Here is a 24887-nt window from a genome sequence, read left to right as displayed (position 1 = left end):
GGGTGGGTGAACTCCTTTGGGAACAGGCAGTGTCGTTCTCCTTTTAGAGAAAATAAGGAATTCGGGGTAAGAATTTTTCGTCCAGAAAATCCCCCCTTAAACTGCTGTGATGTTTTTTATAAACACATATTTATTTAATTAACATCATCTTTCTGATTGGCAGAAAATATAAGCACTCCAGCTTATTAAAAGAAAAAAGTTTAACCTTTTTGCATGAAGAATTTTAAAGCTGATATTCTTTTCTAACTAAACCTAATCAAGTAATTACTGGACATTGACTATAGGCTTTTCTTCTTTATCAGCATCCTTCCCAGGTCTATGGGTCCTTAAGTTCTTCTATCTTCTGTAAGTTTCAGTAGGTATCTCATTAAAACTTTTCCTGATGTCTGGAATTTCTCACAGAATATGGTCATGTGAAGGCGGCTGCAGCCCTAACCAAAGGACTGTTGCCCCTAATGCTAGTCTCCAACATTGACCAACAATATTTCTTTCCACTTCCTATTCATGGGGTTGCATGTTCATCTTTTTATGTTGTGGTGCACCACTATTCCTAGTTAAATCAACAGTGATGTCACAGGGATTCTGACAGCCACATCCCAGAAGCACGTAAGTGCCTGGGCAGTTCTCAGCCTTGGTCACAGGTGGGTGGCGGTCATGGCTGCGGGGAGCTAATTAGCCCTGACTACGGGAGTCTTTGAGAGCAGAAGTCAAGTCGTTCTGCTTAATAGCAACATCACTTTATTGACCCTTGGTCTGAGCGCTTGGGCATCATTTGAGACTTTTTGATTTTCTGACCTCTGACAAAATTTTAATTACCCAGGAAGAATAAGCACGGCTGTGACATCTGTCGCTGTAAGAAATGTCCAGAGCTCCCATGCAGTAAAATCTGCCCCTTGGGTTTCCAGCAGGACAGTCACGGCTGTCTTATCTGCAAGTGCAGAGGTAAGTGTGAACACACGGCCCTTCCCCCTCAAAGCAGCCAGGGGCACCGAAACAAAGAGCAGAAGGACATCGTGTAAATGAAATGGTTTAAGTGATTGCTGCCTACTCTGACAAAAATGTCACTCTCTGTGTGGCACCGTCCCCTAAGACTCCCTTTTCCTTTCATCTTAATGGAATAAAAGCTCAGAACAGAATTTAAAGTAGGCATATGGGGGACAAGTGCATTGACCAAATTAATCTCTTCTTAGCTCTTCACTTTACTTATCTCAGGAACTTTAGCCTAAAGCACAATTATCTGGACCTCAGTAGAGCCTTCAGGACTGGGATTGATACAGTCGATACAGTAAAGCTTCCCATTTCAAAGCTCCTGAGGCTGGGAATAGCTAAAAAGTCTGCTCACATATTTCCTGGTAGAAGTTTTCCGTGAGAGTTTAGACTTTGGCTGAATAAGCACATGCCAGCCTACGGCTGTATATAAGCACAAATTCGGGTATCCCTGCTGCCTGAAACTCCTGCTCAGCCAGGACGTTCCCAAAGCCGCTGAGCAGGCAGCCCGGCTGCCATGTCTGCCCTTACCCAGCTCCAGCCCCACCGCCTGTCCCAGTGTGTTGTACTTGTCAGTGTGATCCACAGATTAAGTGATGAAAGATGCCTAAATTTTGTTGTATGATTTTTCAAAGTTGGACGGTTGTCACCTTAATGGTGTATTTCAGGGATCGCAGTAAACAAAAATCTAGTCACTGTTTCAATTGTTCTGCTGAACAAAAATCTATTAGTTGCAAGGGGCCCAGGATTTCCCCACTGAAAGAAGCTTCCAGAGTGATTATTCTGCATATATTAAACATATGTGTAACATCCTTTTAAAAAAATCAATGCTTGTTTATTGTATAAAATACTAGAAAGTAGAGTGGAAGGAGTAAAAAAAAATCAGCTGTCATCTCACCAATGGGAGAGAAGAAAGTATTACAGGTTTTTTCCTATCTCTTTTCTTTTTTTTAAAAGTGAGAGCATATTGACTTAAATTCTTTTCATGGACATTTCCCACGTCACTAACTGTCCTTTGTAGACGTACTTTTTGGTGGCTGGGTTCCAGTCCGCGTAAGGACGCTGCAGGCTGTTTCTCCTGTGCAGTAGCTGCTTCTTTACCAGGCTGCCTTCTGTCTGTCCAGAGGTCCCTGCTTCAGCCGGGCCACCCGTGCTGTCAGGCACTTGTCTGTCCATGGATGGCCATCATCATAAAAATGAGGAGAGCTGGCATGATGGGTGCCGGGAATGCTACTGTCACAATGGACGGGAAATGTGTGCCCTGATCACCTGCCCGGTGCCTGCCTGTGGCAACCCTACCATTCATCCTGGACAGTGCTGCCCGTCATGTGCAGGTAAAAGCTGGCTGCCATCTGTGTGCTCCGTAAGCAAATGACTTCTGCCTTGCAGGGCTTCAGACACGCCTGTAACTCTGGGGAGGACGCAGGGGACGACCCCTGGAACACTTTTCAGCCACAAAATCAGCCGAGCACTGTAAACAATGAGCCAAAGACCAGAGAAAAATCCTAAAGCTCTAGAAACGATTCTCCTTATTTTTGAATGGTTTCCTCAATTATATTGGTCTTTGAACAACGTTTTTGTAAAGATTTGTGGGTTTATGGACTTACATTCCCGCTCTCCATTTTATTGATAGCATGTTAAGGCTGACTGTGTTAGTTAATTTGAGGGGATCGGTGCTAGTTTTATTCCATAAAAGCTTATCAGGCATAAAGTATTATTTGAGAGGGAGAGAATTACTGAAGTCTGTGGCTGTTGCTCTTTTTTAAATTAATGGACGTGTGGCCCTCTTTCCAAATGGAGAAATTTAGAGTGACCACACATCCAAACATTTAAAGTCATAATAGTGGTAATCAAGATAAGTTACCAGTAGAACAGAACAGATTTGTGATTCATGGGGGTGTGAATTATGGTTGTCAATAACAGTAATTATTACCAAAATACCTCATTTGGTGCCTTTTATCCAAAGAGCTCAACACAGTTTTATATCTATTATTTCTCCCTCTGTGCAGGCCACTTTGAGTTAGGGAAAAATATACTTAGACAGTTTTTCATTTGGAAAACAGAAAGATTAGCTCCCTTACCCAAAGTAAAATAGTACATCAGCCAGAAAGCCAGGGAGAAATGAAGTCTCTCGATTCTTGCATCAGATTTCTTTTAAAGATTAAATGAACTATCAGATTTTAGAGTCATGATTGTTTTTCCTCTGGTCAATCCCTATCTTCTCTCTCCCTGTGGATGAGTCTGCCTATGCAAAGGGTGTAGTCAGGAGCCTGAGGCCTGGTCCTTTGGCAACAAGGCAAAACTATCCTGGGAGGGAAGGTGGCCTTGTCTGCATGGCGGGAGATGGGAGGGAGGGACACCTGCAGTCCCTTTGAGCTCTGAGATCCTGCACATCTCAATGACTACAGGATCAAAGTGACAGGCAGCTGCCATACCCCTGTCGAGAACCAAATTGCAATGCAGAAGAGATGACTTGTTTTTTGTTTCCCCGTAGTTGAGTTAGATGCGCTCTGCATCAAAACTCTTTCCTTTTCTACATATTTTGCTAGTTAAATGTGAAACACCACTAGAGTCCACTGCATCAGAAGGTAAATGAATAATTTAATAATAGAACTCTGTTGCCTCTTTGAAGAGGGGAAAAGTCATTTGTTCCCAGGAAGACCCATGCTTTAATTATAGTGTGAGTGTGTAGAGTGTGAATTTGCACCTGGGTCTCTGCTAAACATGTCTTCAGGGAAGAAGTTTGGTGGAAATGCAGAGACATGCCTATGAACAGATATTAACTGACCAGAGAACTAAAAGTTGGTAGAACCAGAAATATTTTTCTCCATTACAGAGTTTTGGAAAGTTCTTATGTAAATACACATGGAGTTGTTGACATATTATGATGGGTATGTGAATATCTGGATATACATGCATAAAAGCACATTTACATATATGGATGTGCAGAGGTATATTTTCCCAAAAGTCTTTGGTTTAGTAGATTGCCACATGAGGCTTCTTCTGACTAGAGCCCCCAGAGCTGTTGCATTCGTGGACTCCTACTTTAAAGAATATTTTCTCCCCTCTTCCATTCAGGGCCCAGCTGTTTTTCTTCCTGGGCTAAGTGGGCAGCTCCTGAACTCTTCTGATAGATTATTTACCAAGTGATATTGTCTCTCAGGTTTTTTTCCTCTCTTTCTCACCGTCTTCCTTTCACATTTTGTTTTGCCTCCGTGTCTCAGTCGCTTCTAGTGTTTTGCCTTGAGGTGCATAGTGTGATAAAGGATTAGCAGGAAAGGATACCTGCAGACACACATCCTCTCTCTCCTGACTGCCTCCCTGCGTGTCAGGGCAGTAGTGGTCAGTCCTCTCTAAGCCCTTTCCGAAAGCAATAAGGCAGGTGCTTTCCAACATCAGTTTATCGGTGCTCTTTGGAACAACTTTTTCTTTCTCTGCAAACCACAAGAAATGCACTTTTTTCATTTCGTTCCAGCTCAGTTTTCATTCGAATTATCTTCCTTTCAGATGTTCTTAAACTGGAAAGGTTGGTACAGTTGCTTGTGAATGTTAAGTATTGCCTAATGTCAGTTTTTTGGGGTATGTCCACTTAGAGTTCCAGTCTTTACTACCTCCTTTGAGATAATGCTGTATTGCAAGTTGCCCGCTTAACTGGGGGTAACTTTTCGACGCTCATGCTGACCACCACTTTAATAGTAACGGCCCCAGTTCATCCTCAGGAGATTTCAGCTCTGAGCGTCTCCGCATAAGATAGTGTAGTTCTCCTGGGGCGTGACTTCCACTGGGTTCCAAGCATGAGCTAGCCGTGACATTTCCAGGCTATTTCTCTGCAGGATTCAACACTGTCAACACCTTCCTGAAGTGCTTGTTGTATTTGGATTACAGGAATACGGTTAATGTCTTCATACTTCTCATTTTGCCAGCACAACTTCAGGGCAACTCCCAGTACCTCTCCTTAATTTTCAACATTAAGTTCCCTTTCTGTCAGTACCATCTCACCAAGAGACCAAAACCACCTCTCCCCTCTGGGAAAAGAACTCATAGTTATCATCAACGTCTCAGCGTTTACCTCTCTAGATGATGCTATCGCCAGACAGATGTTTAATCTTAGGTGAGGGCTTGCAGGCTGTTGATTCCGCAGGAGCATTCCTGCTTAGGTTGCTGGCAGCTGGCTTGGATTGGGGTGTGGCCTGCTTGACAGCAGGACCTGTTCCCAAACATAAAAGTACTCAGGATCCCAGAAATAATGAAGTGCATAGGGCATCGATCATTTGGAAGCTTTAATCTGGAGGCATATCTGTGATCCAAACTACATAGACTTGGGTTCCACAATCCCTTGTCTGCTTTTAGTACACCAAGCCCTCATTTTAATACTTGGAGTTTCTTCATACGTAAAGCAAGATAACAGTACCTGCCTCACCAGGTCAATGTGTAGGGAATAAATGAAATGACACACACAGAGTATGTAAGAGTATGTAGCGTGGAAGTCATTGGACCATAGCAAGCATTCGGGAAATGAGAGATCTTTATTTCAGACAATTCCTACAGATTGACAGAGATGCCCAAAGAGGCCCCTGTTCTCTTTCTTTAGAGTGGGAGTCCCACCCTGTAATTGAATTCTCTTATTGAATTCTCTCATTACTATTGACAGACTCTCACTTCCCGAGATTAGCTCTTTTGCCATTGCCTTCTATTTCTGTGCATAGAATATTTTCTTCTCTTCATTGTTCTCTTGATAAGAATAGAGTGAGATACTGTTCAGCCAGTTCATCTTTTCTCTCCCTTAAGGCAAACAGCACCAGGTTCTTCAAGAGTCAGAAAGACTGCAGATGAATAATGCCTTGCGTTTTGATTTTGTGTCACTCCCCAGATGACTTTGTGGTGCAGAAGCCGGAGCTCAGCACTCCCTCCATTTGCCACGCCCCTGGCGGAGAGTACTTTGTGGAAGGAGAAACGTGGAACATTGACTCCTGTACTCAGTGCACCTGCCACGGTGGACGGGTGCTGTGTGAGACCGAGGTGTGCCCCCCACTGCTCTGCCAGAACCCCTCGCGCACCCAGGACTCCTGCTGCCCCCAGTGTCCAGGTAACGAGTACTGTGCCTTGTGCGTGCTTGGTGGGGCAGGACGAGCTCTGGGTGTTGTCCTTCTACAGGGCTTCCGGGTCAGGGTGAGCCCCGTGTGGCATCGTGCCGAACCCAGTATCCCACAAGGACACCTGGCAGCCTGCTTCCTAAATCCATTCCTTTCTATCGACCACATATTTTTGCAATCAATATGCCTTGTACCTGAGATGACTTTGGGAAGAAAAGCAGACAGTTTCTTTCTGCCATTTTTTCCCCTTAACCCTGCATCTCAAACTCAAAGGATACACCTGAGTAGAGACAGTCCCACTGCAGCAAATTAGCCAAATGATTTTGCTAATGGGAAAAGTCATCTTTGTCTTTAACAAATGTGTAGAACAGTTATTAATAAACAACAATGTAAGAAAAACTCTTTGAAAAACGTAAGGGTGGTGAAGATACTTTGAAATATGCATAATGCCACCCCCTCAAACCTATGATGATTAAGATGTTAAGATACAAAAGTTATTAGGTGACTAGCTCCACACATGTATAAGGAGTATTCTCTTTTTCATTTCTCGGATAATATGCTTAGTAGGTAAATTTGCAGTCATGAAACTACATTAAAATGAAAATCTGTCAGGATTTTAAATATACGTTACTATTTATAACTTCAGTAGTACTTCTGATTAGCACTAGAATATGACTTTTTTAAAAGATATTTATTTAATTTGAAATATAAAATCGTGAAGTTGACAGAACTCATTTTATATTGTTGCTTATTCTCATTTTCAACTTAAAATCAATAACCATTTATTTTCTAAGCATATATTCTTAGAGCATTTCTGCTCAGCAAAACATAAATCCTTGTATTTTATTTCCTTTTTTTATGCATTGGATTATCTAGTCAGCCAGCCAGAATCTGTTGTTCTGTCATTATATCCAGCATAGTCATGTCTAAATTTTTCACGGGTTCATGTTATTTATAATGGTGTTTTTCAATCTGTACCAGATAAACTTATAGGGACAGACACATTATTTGCTGCTGTCATCATGGACCGCAGCTAAGGTAGCAGCATCTTTTCTAGTAGAAGAAATAGCTCACGTGTGTTACCTTTTTAGGATACGCGTGACCTATTCCCCACTATGTTATTACCACCGCCATTATTTTACACAGATCCAAACTCTGCTGCTGTTTTCCTGTTAATGTATAGGCATGACTCTATTTACATCCTCCTGGTAGAAACCACTTTGAGTGGTCTCTTCAATGGTGATGATGAATTTATATCCATTTAGATACTCATTTTACAAATACTTATAGAATGCCTGATCTGAGCCCTGTGGACCCCAAGGTTAATGAAAACAGACACAATTCCTGACCTGTGGAAAGAAGAGCCAAACAATCCAATATTCCACCTTAAGTAAATATTGATAAAGTAAGTTGAGTGCTTTGAAAGGGAGGATTTAAGAGCACCTGTAACCCAGGAAGCTAAAGCAGCAAATGCCGCTCTTGCCATTTGTGCTAGGATCAGAGTGATGAACCCAAGAGTTGATCAGGGAGGCCCAGAGTTACTGACGGCGTGCCTGACTGGGCTCAGAGGTTCAGCCCACACCGAGGAGGAGAGCGACGTGGAGTGGAACTCCTGCGTGTGCTGAGGCTTTGGTGTCTCAGAACAGGGCGCCCTGATAGGAGGGCGTGTGCAGAGGACTGCGGGTTCTCCCGCGGAGCTCCACAGTGGCGGTGACGTTCCCGCGTCCCTTTCCATCTTTCTGAGGAATAAGCGCCCCCTTGTGTACCTGGCTCTGGGTGGCTCGTTTTTTCCTTTACCTCTAACTTGAGAGATACTTCAACGATAGCCCTCCTCTTAAACATTAGGACTTTCTGTTTTATGTATCAGTATTCCTAAGATTATTCTTGCATCTGTGAATAAGAGCATATCTAGAATCTGTCTTTTAAAATCAGTCACCTACCCCATAATGGATATTTCTGGCCTTTCGCATTCATACTTATATGCCAGTGATAAAAAGATAAAAAGTCTTAAAACCCAAAACATCAGTTTCTTCACAGGAAATTTCAACAGTAGCATTGGTAAGTGGCATATTATACATCTAGAAAAATACCATCTCTCATCCTAGGATACTTGCATTCTAAAATGGTCTAAAAATTCTATATATGTGCAATAGAATTACAGCTTCAGGCAGGTTGCATCCCTCATGGTAATTCTATCTCTGGGTTGCCTCATCCTTCCCTCTCTCTGTCCTGGTTTAAAGCAAGGTTGGTAAGGAAATGGGTTTGTGAAGAAAGCAAGCATTCCTACTGGGGAAGCTGCTCCACCAGAGTATAAAGCGGAGAAGGTAAAATAGCACTGGTTTCTTCCTGTACCTTTAAAAATTTTCTTTCCTTTATTTTCTAGAGTTGGAAAATAGGGAGGGAGGGAGGAAGTAAATAAAAAGAATAAATGAACACCAGCAAAAACACTGATAAAGATAAAATAAAGGAGTAAATATTTGGAAACAGAAATATAAAGAAAGGGCGTAGGGCAGGGAAAATGGCAAGAGAGGCCCAAAGAAGGAAGACACCGTGGTTAAGATTCCAGATGATCCAGGAGGTTTGGAGCCCCTGCCTGCAGAAGAAGACCCACAGCTCTGGCCCTCACTCCACCACTGCCAGCACGTCGCCGTGTCCTCTGGGTCTTTCCAGGCCTCAGGAAGCAGCCTCCAGATTCCAGGGTGTTGATCTCTGTGGTCGTTTCGTAGCTTCATTGCTGTTGTCCCTGCTTGCTCTTCTAAATTTTTAGGCACAAGATTGGGCGTTACTTGCAAGATCTAAGTTAACGTAATGCACAGAAAGCTCGTGGTGATTTTCAGGGCCTTGTGTGGACAAGAATGAGTTGTTCTTATTTCCAGCCAAAGAAAAAGTTGGCACCAGTCAATCTCTCAAAGAAGAAATTATTCCTAGACAGATGTACCCCCAAAAGGGTCACTGAGAAAGTAAAATCCCGTCTTACCATCTTTAACCTGTATGGATGGGATCTGTGGAATCGTGCCTGAAACAGGACCTAGACCGTATGTGAAGCAGTGGAACCAGCGGCTGTTCTTCAACTTGTGCCTACTGCCTTTGGGACTAGTCATAGGAGATACAGTCACGCAGTTTAAAGGAGAGGATGTGGCAGATTCTATGACCCTGATGTCCCTCGGTCCCTCAGGGCCCACAGTGAAGCAACTGCCTTGGTCTCCAGAGAACCTCTTCTTGTCAAATCAAACTTATTGGCTGTAGGGTATATTCATGAGGTGGGTGGAAGGAGAAAGTGGCATTTAGAGCTGCTGCATCATGTAGTAACTACATGTCTTAGTTATTTCTGTTCCACGGCTGAAAAGCGCAGTTCATGAAGTCGATTCTGAGAGGAACATGGGGTAACCCTTTTGATCATATACCCCCTGAGAAAATGTGGTTATCATAGAGGTTTGCTAGGTAGGACTGTCAGGGCTATTTCTAGACTCTTGAGTGTTCAAACTAGGAACTAACTTACGTTAACTTGTTTTCCTTTCTTATATCATCTCAATCAGATTTCTGCTTGAGGTTACAGTCTTCATTAATTTCACTGGGTACCAATGCTCGAAGAGGTGATATCTGGGTTTCTGGAGATATTCCTTTCTGTCACAAGTTGTAACTTGATCTGTGGACCCTCTGATCTATGTCTTTACATAGCAAAGACACAGATGACTTGCAGATGGTTTGTCTGTGGTTGTATCCTTATGAGTGACTTAGAGTTCTCATCTTTCGGCCATTAATGTGACTGCCTGAGCATTGGAATGTTACATATAGGTGTTTTTTGATATTCTGGTACAATGAAAATCTGTCGGGGCATTTATTGGTTAGGATTGCATAGGGCTGCAAGTAAGAAAAAACCCAGCTATAATTTTTAAGTAAATAGCGATTTACTTTACATACATTACAAGAAGTTTGGTAGCATATGTTTATTAGTGTGATTCAGTGGCTCAGCGAGGTCAAGGCCTTTTTCTGGAAGGTATGTTAGGGATGTCACAGCTATATTCAGCACACTCCTATTCAAGGCAGGAAGAATGTGGAAGGATGGTGGTATTATAGAACACATCCAGCCATCTTTCAGGAAAGTGAAAGCTTTCCCAGCAATCCCTTCATTAGCCATTACGTCCCATTAGCTATAACTGGGTGACGTGGCCATCCTTAGCTGCAAGGGGGACTAGGAAGCGGGAATGGGATCATCCAATTGACTTATACCCACTGTGATCCAAGTCCTGAGACCACCCCAAAGAAAATCAAGGATTGTGTTCAACTAAAGAATAAGGGTAGAGTGGATGTTACAGAAGCAACTAGCAGAATCTCCATGAAAGGTCTTTTTTTGGTCTTTATTATTTTGTTTTAAAATTCAAAACCCTGCCTGAATCAGACTTCGTGATTTGTTACTGAGTCATTTTTTTAAGCCGGCACCCAAAGCCAGGTGCGCACCCAAAGCCAGGTGTGCTTTTTATAAGTCTTAGCGCAACTCACTGTGCTGCACAGTTGGTGGCCTGCAGCATCCTCCTTGCTGACCTGTATGTTCGTTTTTCCAGATGAACCGCTTCAGTCCTCCTCACCTCACAATGAGAGCGTGCCTAGTTACTGCAAAAATGACGAAGGGGATATATTCCTGGCAGCTGAGTCCTGGAAGCCTGACGTTTGCACCAGCTGCGTGTGCATGGATAGCGTAATTAGCTGTTACTCCGAGTCTTGCCCTTCTGTGTCCTGTGAAAGACCTGTTTTGAGAAAAGGCCAGTGTTGTCCCTACTGCATAGGTAAGACCAAGAAAAAAAATCCTTCATCTCTACCAGTGGCCACTAAATCTGCATTGATAGCCGTTTGCCTAAATCAGTTCATATTTTTGAAATTGGTTTTTCTGGGTGACGTGCCACACGGACCCAACGTAGTAACATCGAGCAGAGGAAAGGCATGGAAGAAGCGCTCCCACGATGAACCACATTAAGAATAAGGAAATGTTCCCTGGGAATGTCATGATGCTGTAACACTGTCCTGTTCTATTGGGCTCCTTTACTGGTTCAGGATTTTCAGTATCAGAACTCTCTTTCTCCACCCTGTTTGTTTATAAGTGGTCTTTTTCTCCCACATGGAAATACCATGTCCCATGTTAGCGTACACTTAGTGTATAAAGCTTGCTGCTGCCTTGAAATCAGCTAAACAGGAAATGTTAATTCAGTCTCCCAGTTGTTGCTGTCTTCTAGCACTTGGTAGATTCTGTTTAAACCACGTGGTCGTCCATGTTGATGGCCTAGACACACAAAATGAGGCCTGAGTAACCGAAGAGCCCTCTCCTTCCTGTGACCCAGGGCGATACATCTTGTGAGCAGAGGGCCAGTGTATATTATTAGCCCCTAACATCCAAGACTGGTCCTATGGACAGAAGCCAGATGCTGTTCGTGGGCCCAGAAGGCGAGGCTGAGACAGCTGGCAGCTCTAATGAAGGACAGTCCCTGCTCCCGAGGCGCTCACTCTCTTTTATTGCTTTTTATCCAGTAAAGCTCCTAAAGTCAAATGAAAGACAGTGGCATGTTTCAGCCTGATAGTGAGTCCAAAATCAGATAGCAAATGAAAAATTATGCAAGCTTTGATAATTGCGTGTATTGTGCATTTATTGTTGGAGATTCTGCATGCTTTCTAAACACGAGTCCTTGCGTATATTTGGAGTGGTACGTGGGAATAAAAGAGAGATCTCTGGCCGCAGAGCTCTGTGACAGTTCCCACAGGTGAGCTGCGGAATGGTGGCCATAACTCAAGTTCATGAGGACAGCTCCTTCTCCTTGTCTTGTGACCTCTGGCCGCTAGACGGGGGCCTCTTTCTCTGAGCCTTTTATTGTGCATGTTGGTATATAAGAGATGGAAAGATATTTTTAAAACAGTATCTGTTCTTAGGAAGTTTACACAGCTAGATTTTCTCAATAGCCAAAGAGTAATAAAAGTTACATTTTGAAATCTAGATTTTCTCCTTTTAATAGGGTGACCATCTATATAATTTATTCTTCCAAGTGTGATGCTTTGAGAGTGAAAGGGAAGCTGTTAAAAATTATGATGGGACAACAGTAAATAGACCAGGAGTGTCTGAAGCAAAGTGGGACATGGTAGCTCTACCTTTTAGTGCCTTGTATTGACTTCTCTGGACTACCCATAAGTTTTATAGCTTCTTTATAAATGGAGACAAAAATGTATTAAGGAATATATCCAATTCAGTGCTACTTACCTTTTTGAAGAGCTGACCAAAATTCATACAAAAAATGGCACTGTCTTTGGTAAGATCTAAATGAAAGATTTAACTGTGCTGTTTCATGCTGGGCAGGGGGAAAGTACCACCTGTATCACCAAATTTCCATATCAGAACTTCAACATTATAAGAAACAGTTTATAAGTCAGCTAGGGGCACTTGGATCGTACTTGGGAAACCAGAGCCCGGGAGGCCTAAGAATTCTGTGTTACCTTCAGAAGAAAATAACTAGCAGCATATCTCTCCTGTGTTGAAGATTCTGATTGTTTTGTTTAGATCAAATTTCCTGTTGTGCTTTGCTACTTAATTGGTAAATTTGTAATTGGTAAATTACTCCACTGATAAATTCATTTTCATATGATAATAGACAATGAAAAATTCAAAATTATGGAAAGAAACCTGCAAATCATAGTATTCTATGTCCCTTTTTTTTTTTTTTTTTGCCTTCATACTTCCTGTTCTAATTCCAGCATCATTTAGATTACACATTTTTCTTTAGCGTAGGAAGAAAAGCCCAATTTGGCCCAAATTTGTGATTTTGATTTTAAGTTAGATTGCAAACACTTCTGCTAAGTTATGGTTCATATAAGCTCATAATGGTATAGCAAAAATTTTGTTTCTGTCTCCCTTCCTCCACGACTGCCCTCCCCCCAACACTGATGCATGTACAATTGTATCATGTAAACCTGTGATATATCTCCAGGGGAACATGTTGGGGAGACTTAACACTTGATGAGCAGAAACTGTGCATTACTCACGCATTCATCTTCATGATTCCTATGTGTTGTTGAAATAGTCTTTAAACCCCTTTTTTTTGCTTCTTTTTTCTTTTGCAGTTTTCTTTTTTGGATTGGGTTTCTTCTTTTTTTACCTCTTCCTGCTATGCCCAGACGTACAAAGTCAAGTTCAGTTCGTGACTGTGATACGGGGATTTCCTGTCTGACTCTCCGGTTTGCTTTGGGGCTTGTTCTCTCATGAACTACGAGATCCTGACGTGCAGTCAGCCCGGTGCCTGTGCGAGGGTCCGAGGCGGTTACCAGCCATGCCTCAGTGGCAGAACCTTGACCATCCAGAGATCACCTAGCAAAGGAAAAAAACAGAAACACACCACCGTGTGAGATGTCTTAAAGCACCTGATTGTTTTTCCCGTGGGCACCGAGGACCGGTGCTTGCACTCTTTCCTGTTTTAGGCTTTCTCAGCTTTAACCCAGGTTGTCTATTCTCAGGATCGTGTGTAACTTCTCACTGTGAAAATGCACAAACCTCCTCTCCCCAGGCTAGCGTGCAGACCTCTGCATGGCTGCAGGCCTCCCTGGGTGAATGTTCTCCCCATTAGTCAAATATAGATCTCTAAAAACCTCAAGCCCACCTCTAAGTGACCTCTTTTTCTTTAGTGGTCAAGAACAAAAGGTTCACTTGCGTTCACCTTTGTGAAGTATCCTTTTTTTGTTACCATAAGAGAAATGAGAAGTGATCCTGCTCAAAGTAGTCATCTAATTACACATATTTGTGTTCCTTTCAGCTAAATTATCAAGTCACTAATGTGCAATGATAATGCTTCTCTTTTGATGTGTGAAGGCCTCATATTATGTGTGCTAATTTAATAGGATGTGTAATACAGACATAATTAATAGGATTGATGATTAATTTTGAAAAGTGAACAGCTTGGTCTAATTACGTATAATACCTATCATTAGGGAATTCGTCCTTCGACTAGAAAGAAACTAAGTAGTAATTACCCAATCATTTTAATGGAACATCTTCTGATTCCCTAATTTTTTGTATTCTGGCTTCCCACGCAAATACACACAAACTTAGGTTTTATTTTCATAGGCTTTTCAACTGTAACAATGGCTTAGAGGATGAGGAACAAGAATCTAAAGATGACTTGAGTATGAATCAGGTGGAGATGATAGGTCTGGTGAGAATTCTCATGGGTGATAACAGATTTGATATGTGGATCCTTGTGAACAGCAGACACCTCCATTATGACATACTTGGCCATGCAAGATGGGACTTGTTGAAAGCACCCATGGCCTTATCACTGACTATATGCTACATTGTTTCCAGAGCAAAAATTATTTCAGTGCTTCAGTGAGAGCTGTATTCCGTGACTCCCAGGAGGAAGGCAAACAAGTAAATCAGCAGCCCTTACATCACCCGGCTCTCACTGTGCCTGTGGGCATCTGCCCCCCAGCCACATTGCCCTTGCTCTGATGTTTGTGTTGGTGATGCATTTGCCCACACTGAGTGCCAGGCTGAAGCAGTTTCTGGAAGAGGGACCGTGAGCCTTTCAGCAGAACTTTCTTATGTCCAGGGGTCAGTCATTCCTGGCCAAATATTATAAAGAAAGAACACTACTTTGATCATGAAGTCCTTCTTAGTTTAATTTATGGGATCTTCAAGCCCATGTCACTGCTGCATAATACCTGTTGACCTTGGAACTCAAGATGCTCAGGTGTATCCCCAATTATTCCAGTCTAAACGAACAGGACTAATCTTGAGTAAACAGTTCTTGTGTTGGCCAAGACCTAAGTGTCAACTTGGTACATAGACTATTGTATTGAAAATATATTTGGCAAGTATTGATTTATTTGTAACCATGTGTTATTTTAGAAGATACTCAAGGTCAGATATTTAGAGTCGTATTTGTTTGCTAGAAATTCCTGAGTCAGTGCATTTTTCTTGCTCAAGAAGTTTTTGAGCTGGGCCCAATTGTTCATGCCTGTAGGCCTTGCTCCTTGAGAGGCTGAGGTGGGAGGATTGCTTGAAGCCAAGAGTTTGAGACCAGCCTGGGCAATATAGCAAGACCCTCATCTCTTAAAAAGAAGTTTTTGTCAAAGGGTAGTTGGATGATATTTGCTTGTGTTTATTATATATAATATAAATACATATATTTACTTATTTCCATTTATATGTACTAATATTTATAATAGATTATATTAAGTATATGTAAAGTAAGTATATCTATGATTTGTAACTTGCATGTGAACAAAAATATTCTGATTACATGCCTTCAAGTCATCTAGTTTTTTGTGTTTTTGAGCTAAGATCTCATTCTGTTGCCCAGACTAGAGTGCAGTGGCGTGATCATAGGCCACTGCAACCTGCAACTTCCAGGCTCAAGTGATCCTCCTGGCTCAGCCTCCTCAGTAGCCAGGACTATAGGCTAATATCTTTTGTGCCTTTAGATATCACATGTCTTTAAGGAGCTGTAAAAGTGAGTTCTATAGGTAGACAGTACATTAAAAAGTGATTTTCTTACAGGTTGTACCTCAGAGGTTAGCTGTTTTTTATATTTATTATATAATATTTATTAATATTTGAAGTGGAGATTTCACAAGCTGGTGTGGCTTGTGTTGTAACTGTATTTCTTCTCAGTTGTGCTGTGGCTTTATAGTGATCTTCTCTGTAGTGATCTTCAAGCAGCAAATGATTAAATATTTCTCCTTAATAGGGAGACATCTATACTTTATATCAAGTCATTCTATTATACAACATTTGTTTTGCTTGGATTTGTTTGTTTAAGGCCAACTTTATCAAAATTCCATCTTAAAGGGAGAGAGAGAAAGAGAGAGAGAATGAGAATTTCTTTGGAATATCTGTTGATCATTGTGTATTTAACTCAGCCCAAGAATCAAATATAGTAACTATTTAATTCAGCATTTTTAAGCTATACAACCCATGGAATTTAATATTATGCATTTTTAAACCATAATGTTATGATACTGGCATCTTCATTGAAACATTTTTCACAGCTGCTTCTCCAATGTATTTTCTTAAAATTAAAAACTTCTGCACATGGGAAAAACAACTTCCTTTGGAGCCAAAATGTTGTGATCACTGCTCTGTCACATCCTAGCTGTGTGTCTCAGTGATATGATGTACCCCTAGCTCAGTTTCCTCTTCTATAAGGTGGGAATAACAATAGTGTCCTGTGCATCACAAAGGTGCTATGAAAATTAAGTGACATAATGTACATATGTGAAAGTACTTTATAAATGGTAAACATAGCGTGAACATATATTGGTTCAGTAGAATTTACAGCTCTTGTAACACAGACTGCAGCTGATTGAGTAACAGGCATCAGCTGGACTCTAGTGTCTTGCTGTTAAATGTAGCACCTGGCTCTCTACAAGAGAAAGGCCTGGATACGACATCTCAATGATGAGCTCGTGAAGCGTAAGAATGTCTTAGATAATGCTTTGGTGGTGTACCTCATCCTGCCTCTCTCATCTTAAAAAGACCATGGCTACTTCACCTTCTTGTAATCCAGGTGGGAACACCATGCTTTCTGTAGCTCAGCTGCGTTGTGACAGGGCTTTACCCACAAACCTCACTGTCCTTTCATGCCTCTGGACATTGTCAGAAGTGAGAAAATGGGGTCTCTTTTGTTTTTTTGTTTACTTTAAGAGGCTAGTCCCATTGAGGAGTCCGTGAACTTACTGTGCACAATCCACTGTGATTCCTAGAAACAGAGTACATGACATTTATAATCAGTGCATACTCTCAAAGGGAAGAGATACTGCACACACCTCTGGCACATTCTTCAGAGCTTTCAGTTACTGTGGCCCCTCCACTGAAGCCCAGCTTGTCACAGTTAGTGCTAAAAAGGAAAGGCAAGGGAAATGGAATGCTTTTCTGTGTATTGTTTAGAGGGCGTAAGAATAAAAACATTCTGGTTGTTGTGCACTGCACTAACTTTGGAACTGGTCTGAAGTTATCATAACAAAAATAAGCAGTGTTTGGTTTCAGTTCGTTTGGGTCTTACCCTCCACCCTAGGAAGCACCCATCTTGCTTCTCCCAGAAGCAGCTTTCTCTTCTCCCTTCAGTGTCCGCTTCAGGCCCCCGGCTGTGTAAACAGCAATCAAGTGCTAGTGAACTCGGGGAACCCTCTGAGCTGCAGCCCCACGTCCTCACTGTGGAGAGGGCTGCTGCGCAGAGGGAAGACTGGCACTGGCGTTCCCAGACAGAGCCGCCGCACGTGCTTTCTCTTCTGATTCTGTCCAGGAGGCCAAACCTGCTTTTGTGCCCTTTCATGGTCGGTGGTGGGGAGGGAGACCCGTCATCTGATGAGAACCCTCTGGAGGCTGCTGGCAGAGGATTCCTAACAGGAATTAGAACTGTGACCAAATGAAACATCTCCTGTGGGCGCCCAGTGGCTTCCACCTCAAGGTTTTCTTAAGAAGATGCTACATGCTGACTTTTACATCAGTCATTTCTTTTTAAGTCCTGAAGGAAATTATGTTTCTTCCTCCTTATTTGGGTCACCTTGATCTTTCATTATTCCTACCTGCCTTTCAGACTACACTTACATGTTTCCAAGCTGATTCCTGTATGTAATATCCATGTACCTATAGACACACCTTCGATCGTAAACTTTGCTATGAAATGAGACTACATTTAAAGTTGAAAAGAAAATGTTTCCTTGAACATGAAGTGCTTAACTGGCCCATAACAGATGCTTGATACAAGGATTAAGCCCTCTTCCTGAGAATCTGTATCCTCGCTGCATGTAGTAGGAATCAGCCAAAAGTCACTGTGTTTACCACTGTGGTGAGATTTCTGTTTGCGAAACTAGGAAAATTTATAATTCCTCTATTAACTTGGAACCCTGTGCAATCACCTTCTTTCCAGCGTGTTGAAGAAACCTGAAAGGCTCTTTTGAGCTTTATAAATAGACTTAGACTTCCCATCCCAAGAAATAGATGAAATAAAGGAAAGCAAACATGGACTTCTAAGAAAGGTCTTAAAACCATGGCCATATGTGCTTTAACAGCAATTAAGAGAAGACATACAGTGGAAGGAGTCAGCCTCCATGACAACATTTATCTTGGTTTTTTTCCTTTTCATAAAGATGAATTAAGATCAAATGTTTTCTTTATGAGAAGCTAAAAGTTATAAGGTAAAATACTCAAGTTTTTAATAATAAACATTTTTTGTATTTTTAGCCAAAAGGCTTTAATCATTTGCTGACAGAATTACTGTGTATTAAATCTCTGCCTCATTGCAATTGTCTAGGCCACCTGCATTCATTTTTAGCAAGACTTCAATTGAGTTCCGTCGTTGCATTCTTGTACAACAGGCCCGGTGAGCCGGCATAGTCGAGATCAGTCGTCATCTTCTGTGTCTGTGAGTTCTTAGTGGCCTGTACATTATTTGCTCAGATTCCTGCTTCATTGAGATTTCCGTTTAAGTCTCTTCTTTATGTTAAAAAAAAAAAAAGTGAAGCTAGTTTCTCAAAAAGAAGGTGCTCACATTCCATTTATTGTGCAAGCGTGGAGGTTGATGACACAGAAACAAAAATGACATACGGGCCAGAGATTTAGGCATCTCGTTAGGCAAGAGAAAGTAAAATAAGAGATAGGAAGTGGTATTTTACTCCCTGTGGGTTAGAGAAGAGCACTGTAATACACTGTTACAAGTACTTCCCCATGGTTCACCCACGTCAGCTGTGTCATTGGTAACACCTGGCTGCCTTTGCCACCCCCTTTTCTAAATCTCGTGTTACCCACAATCAACATGGCACCTTTTTGCACCTGCCCAAATGATTTCACTAAATCCCTTGGACCGCAAACTTAAGAACTCAAATCGAAGTGTAATGGTATTAGGGCCTGCTCTTGTCATATCTTTTCCAAACATTTGGCACATCCATTTGGATGTGGACTCACACAAAGCCGATGAGACTCTCTGGATCCAGAAGCATCTCCCGGGGACAGGGGCCTTGAATGCCCCATCTACTACTGTGTCCCAGCGTGTAGGATGGTGCTGTCAGGGGGCCCTCCATCTCGATATGTAGAAAGAACAAATGCCCCTCTGTAGTACTGTAGGTTGGAGTGTTTTGCAGTGGGACTTATTCAGAGATTAAGAGCTCCATGTAGCTTCTCAGCTACTAGGATCCCACAGTAGATTACTTTTCAGAGCTCTAAATAGTACACAGGAGATTTGAAAGAACTGATGCATTTTCTAAAGCAGCCTAACTTCCTCCCAGGAAGTTACTCCCACACCAAGACTCTGACTTCATGACCACCAGAACCAGATTTAGAACCTGAAGCATCTCTACAAGAAAGTTGTCTCCTAAGCAGAAATTGAAAACTCCAACTGTAACATGAGTTAGAGTAGATTTGGGTTTTTATATCCGTCCGCAGAGGACGGAGGGGAAAAAATCTGGAGATGTTTTCTTTTCAGGGACTAATGTATATCCTGCATCATGGTCAGATTCAGAGCAAAGGCTGTGCTACCACATCAGTGACTCCTGAATTAGTAAACTGGATCTTTCTAGAGCAGCGGTCCCCAACCTTTTTGACCAATTTCATGAGAGACAATTTTTCCACAGACCAGGGCGGGGTGGGCACGCAGGGGGAGATGGTTTTGGATGATTCAAGCGCATTACGTTTATTGTGCAGTCAAACCTCTCTGCTAATGATAATCTGTATTTGCAGCCACTCTCCAGTGCTAGCATCACCACCTCAGCTCCACCTCAGATCGTCAGGCATTAGATTCTCATAAGAAGTGTGCAACCTGGATCCCTCGCACGTGCAGTTTACAGTAGGGTTTGCTCCTATGAGAATCTAATGCCACCGCTGATCCGACAGGAGGCGGAGCTTATGCCATGATGCAAGTGATGGGGAGCGGCTGTAAATACAGATGAAGCTTTGCTTGCTCGCCTCACCAGTTCCTAACAGGCCACAGACTGGACAAAAGGCCACAGACTGGTACTGGTCCATAGCCCAGGGGTCAGGGACTGCAGTTGTAGAGGAAGAAAACAACACAGTTCTAGCTTCCCCCTCCCTAGTGTTAGTTAGTTTTATGGGGTAATTGAAAACAAAGCCCAGCCTTTAACAGCCTGTTAAGGCTGCTTCTTTTATCTTGAAGAGAAGTGAGATAGCAAAGTTTAAACAGTTGAAGCAGTCAGCTGGAAAGGAATTAACATTTCAAGGCCTTGCCACTTCTTCCTTCTCTTATCATATCAACCAGAATTGAGGAAAAATAGGAGAAAAAGAAACTCACAGCTGAATTCTCCAAACTCTACCACTGAAAGACAGTACATGTTTTTATTGTAATCATATGTGACGCAAGATAACATTGCTCATGTTTGAATCCAAAAAAGATAAGACTTGTGTCTGAGCATTCCATGACTTAGACAGCCCCGTGGAAGGAGCCGCCGTGGCAGAGGGCTGAGACCCTGACACGGGTTGCCGATTACGATTGCAGAAGCAACTTTTCATCCTGTGAAGGAGGCCAAAAATCATTTCAAGCTGAATCTGATGGATAAAATAGAGGTCAGAGCTGAGGAAACTAAATACCGAAGCTGATCTAAACCAAGGTGTGACCACGAAATGGTAACTTTCTTCGTGTGTTTCTAAATTGGCCCTGGGTGGTGTCGTCACGGAAAGAAAATCCCAAAGCTGTGTGAAGCAGCGGCAGTACCGTTGGAATACGTTTATAGCTTACAAGGACTACATAGAAGGGGATCACATTTGTTTGGATATATAAATCCTGATGTGTTTGTTTTAAAAATAAACTTTATTATATTAGTGTCATACATCATGTTTTCCTTGGAACATTCTCCTCTAATCCTCTTCCTCTGAGGAAGAGAGGGAGGGTGGTGAGGGGGAGAGAGAGAAGTGTTAAATGGAGATTTTCCGAAGGAAGGTGAGTCCTCAGGAATCCCTTCGTTATCTCCATTCCTTGATAGGACTTTGCCAGACATATGATTCAGTCAATTGAAGGATAAATTACCTTTGAAGACAAAGATAAATTTGAGCCTGTTTTTGAGTCAGTGAACAGTAATGACTTCTGTTTGTGTGGCAAGTAGCCCGCCCTCAGGTTATGCTGCTGGATACTGGATAGTGGTAGGCAGAAGGCGGGTGGGGACTGTGGATCCAGACCCCGTGGGTCCTGTTCTCACCCTGCCACTTATCTTGAACAAGTGACTTAATCTCTGTGTGCCTCAGTGTCCTGTGGAACTGAAACGATACGCTGTCCCATTGGGCTATGGAGATCAAATGGCACTGACTTGTATAAAATGCTTAGCCTGGTACATAGTGGGCATTTCAGTAAGTGGAAGTGATGATTATTATTAGGTGTTGAAGAATAAAACTTAATGCCATGGTCAGCGTAAGCAAACCAGTTGGAGCGATAAATATAGCAGTTAGAATTAAATGACACAACCCCGATAGCCAAATATAAACTGTTTTGATTATTTTTAGTTGGATATTCCCAGTCTCTATTTCTACATCCCTCTGCAGGCTGGCCGCTTAAAATGCTCTTATATGTACTTTCAATTAGACGATGCTGTTTTCCCCAAAAGGCTACAGTGACTTAGTTAATATATTTTTTAGAACATCAAATTGCGTGGAATAGCTACCATGTCTCCCTGTAAACTTAGTGACTTCTAAAACATGCCGATGGAGCTTTCTCAGATGAACCCCACTGTGCCACTGAAGGAGGTGGTACATCTGGGAAAGAAATGAGGACACTAAGGCCCATCAGTCAACTGAAATGCACTCTCTACTTTCAGGTCTCTGTTTAGATCATTGGCCTTTCAGGTGAAATTTAATCAAAAATAAAAAATTTTTATAAAGCCTTATTAACTAAAATCTAATATAATCTCATCCGGGACAGATAACAGCCACCCTGGTAAAAATTAGGACTCTTCCAAAAACAAGAGTCCTCTATTTACTTCACATGAAAATTCCGTAGAATTTAAGCAATGTCTTACGGTCAAATGTAACTTTGTTTTAAAGCATGTTTAAAGAAACAAAATTTGCCATTATGAAATGTATACATCTTAGGATTCAAACTGATTAAATGAGGAGATCTCATAGAAAACCACTCCATGCAAGCAACAGCAGGAAGCCTTTCTCTGCTACCATCTCTGAAATGGAGCTCGTCGTGGATCAGAGACTGGTCCATTTGGAGCCCCCATCCTCAGACGTGCTGGCCCCAGTGTCATACATCCACTGCTAACTGTGGCTCACCCCGAGTAAGAGGATTAGAACCAGCTTGGGCTTCACCAGGTCCTGAAGATGTTGGGTGGCCAAAAAAGTCTACCAGGAGAGCCCCAGGCACATTGGAGACAACATGAGCAGTTTCGTAAGGACTGACCAGGTCCCTGACAAGGTCACCAATTGTCTGTTTCTTAAAGCAGGACAATGACTCACATGTTGGAATTGCCTCTGCCTAGCCTCCCATGTAAGAAACAGGGTTGTCTTTCATGCCGCCTCTTCCTCCCCATCCGTATCCAGATGGCTGTTTCCCAGAATAGTAGCCCTCAAATCCAGCCCTGCCTTTCCCTCTCCACCACCTCTGCCTTCATCTAGGTGCATCACCACCCCTTGGACAGTGTCCCCGACTTCCTTACCCCATTTGGACTTCCATATTGTCATATTCCAGAGGTCTCTTCTTAAAAGCAAAGCCAGCAAGTCCCCTCCCCTCCTCCAGCCCTGGCATATCTCACTGTCCTTCCAACATGGCACCTCCCTCCAGCTTCTTCATCTTCTCCTACTCGTCCCTCAAGGTAAAACTCACACATCAAATCCTGGGAGAAGCCTTCCCAGTTCCCCAGGAGAGCTAGTGGTTCTGCCCTCCGTGTTGTCCAGCTCCGTGTCTAATTCATGTCAGACATTCAGACACCAAGCTCCAGGTTTTGTCAACGAGTTCCAGTCCCCAGGCCTGCCTCCACCACTTCTGTGCCATCCTGTGGGTCAGGGTCATGCCTTCTTTTTAGCACTGATGATAAAAGTGTGTTAAATGAAGGAATGTCCTTATAATGTTAGCATATAACTACTATTTTAACCTCTTGACCTAATTTTAAAAAATAACCTCATAAATATTGGCAGTACCATTAATTAAATACCTTAAGATGTAATACCTACATCTTTTGAAAATCCAGAGCAGGGGTGGGCCTTGAGTCAAACCCCTTCTCATCAAGTCCTCCCTTTCTGTGTTTATACCTCATTCCTTTCCTCCTTGTCTCCCAGAAGAGGACTGACTGGCAAACACACCACCAAGAGAGGTGCGGTAGAGAGTGATGGACTAGTTGGGGTGAGGAGTTTCACCATCTCGTTTCTGATTTCCTTGCACAGAACACCATTACTCAAATTTTATTCAGTGATCTCAGTCCATGGTATGGACCAAGGTTTATGTAAAATATACTGCTTTGTGAAGAATTGCTTTCTTTCATAAAGAATTCTCTGCATAATAGACTATAGATTTGATGGCCACAACTATTGTCCTTAATGCAGTGTTGGCTGGAGGTCAGAGTACTGCTTAAATTAGGCTCGTTGGATAATTCTCTTCACCAGTTGGACACGTACATTTTGGATATCTTAAGGAAGTTGCCTCCTTTAAGGATTCCATAGTAGCAAAAACTTCTATCATGGGTTTGGTTTGAAAGCCTTCAAATGAGCTTTTAGCCCAACAGCGCACCAGAAAACTTTCTGTGGAATGTTTACAAACACAGTGCAGTACATCTTTTAATAGATATTAAAAAACGGATTTCTGATTACAATGAGAAATTCCTATGATTACTTAATGTCCCTTGTTGAACGTTCAGGCAGCAGTAATGAGAGAAACAATAGAAAATGTTGAGAACAGAGAGACTAGGCATTTTCACACTTCATGTAACTTTCTTCCTATGCTTGCTTATAACATGCCCTGATGGAGTGAGACTTATATCTATGGAAGTAAAAGTATTACAGTAACGGGACATTATTAGTGCTGTCTAAAGTCTGCCTTCTGTATCCATGCATTCCACATCCAAGGATTCAACCAAAAACAGGTTAGAAATGTACCAAAAAATTAAAAGCTCACAAATTTAAAAATAAAGCATAACAACTATTTACATAGCATTTACATTGAATAAGGTCTTATAAGTAATCTAGAGATATTTAAGATACACAGGAGGATGTGCATAGCTTATATGCAAATGCTACATCATTTTATGTAAGGGCCTTGAGCATCCGCTGATTTTGGTATCCACAGAGGTCTTGGAACCAAGCCTGCAGGGGTGCTGAGGGACGACCGTAATTAATAAGAGGAAAACGTAGAGAGCAGAGACAGATCTGTGAGCATTTCCGTCTGTGACCCTCCTCTAGAAAAGCTCAGTCTGAAGCACAAACCGGATCTTCACAGAGCAGCTTCCAGCCACCTTGGAGCACTCGGCTGCAGAGTGTTGGGGCTGCTCAGAGAAAATGGCTCCTCGTTGTGCCCTGAGACATTCTGTGTTATGTCCTTGGTGTCTGTTCAATGGCTGCTGTCCCTTCAAGACTTCCCAGATGGTTTCCAGGAAGAACCCCGAGTCCGGGGACCACGCTTTCCTAAGGAACTTTCCTTCCACATTCCTTTGTAGTTTTTCACTTATTAGTGGTGAATGGAGCTGCCTTTCAAATCTGAGCATAAAATCTCCCCAGATTAGCAGGAGTTGTGCAGTGACTGGCCGGTCTGGTGACGGAAGTGCGTCTGCCCCACCATGTCTCTCCATTGACGTGCTCATCTTTCCTTGGCTGCTGGAACCACTGGTCCCTGGGCCTCACTCGAC

At 42.4% G+C, this 24887-nt stretch overlaps 1 protein-coding gene across 2 annotated transcripts in view; it reads left to right on the top strand.

Annotated features, from left to right (window-relative positions):
- CRIM1 (cysteine rich transmembrane BMP regulator 1 (chordin-like)) overlaps window positions 1–24887 on the top strand; it is a 192969-nt gene that overhangs the window by 154590 nt on the left and 13492 nt on the right. Inside the window, exons 10-13 of one of the 2 annotated variants that reach the window (XM_012653840.1) lie at window positions 821–942; window positions 2112–2321; window positions 5858–6073; window positions 10643–10864. In XM_012653840.1, coding sequence (XP_012509294.1) covers window positions 821–942; window positions 2112–2321; window positions 5858–6073; window positions 10643–10864 — 770 coding nt within the window. The remainder of the gene's footprint in view (window positions 1–820; window positions 943–2111; window positions 2322–5857; window positions 6074–10642; window positions 10865–24887) is intronic. The other variant, XM_012653841.1, reaches the window with a different exon arrangement.

This window comes from Propithecus coquereli, unplaced genomic scaffold, assembly GCF_000956105.1.
Source record: "Propithecus coquereli isolate 6110/MARCELLA unplaced genomic scaffold, Pcoq_1.0 Scaffold43, whole genome shotgun sequence".
Taxonomy (NCBI): Eukaryota; Metazoa; Chordata; class Mammalia; order Primates; family Indriidae; genus Propithecus; species Propithecus coquereli.
The sequence above is the reverse complement of the archived record's forward strand: the minus strand, read 5'-3'. Positions and strand labels throughout refer to the sequence as shown.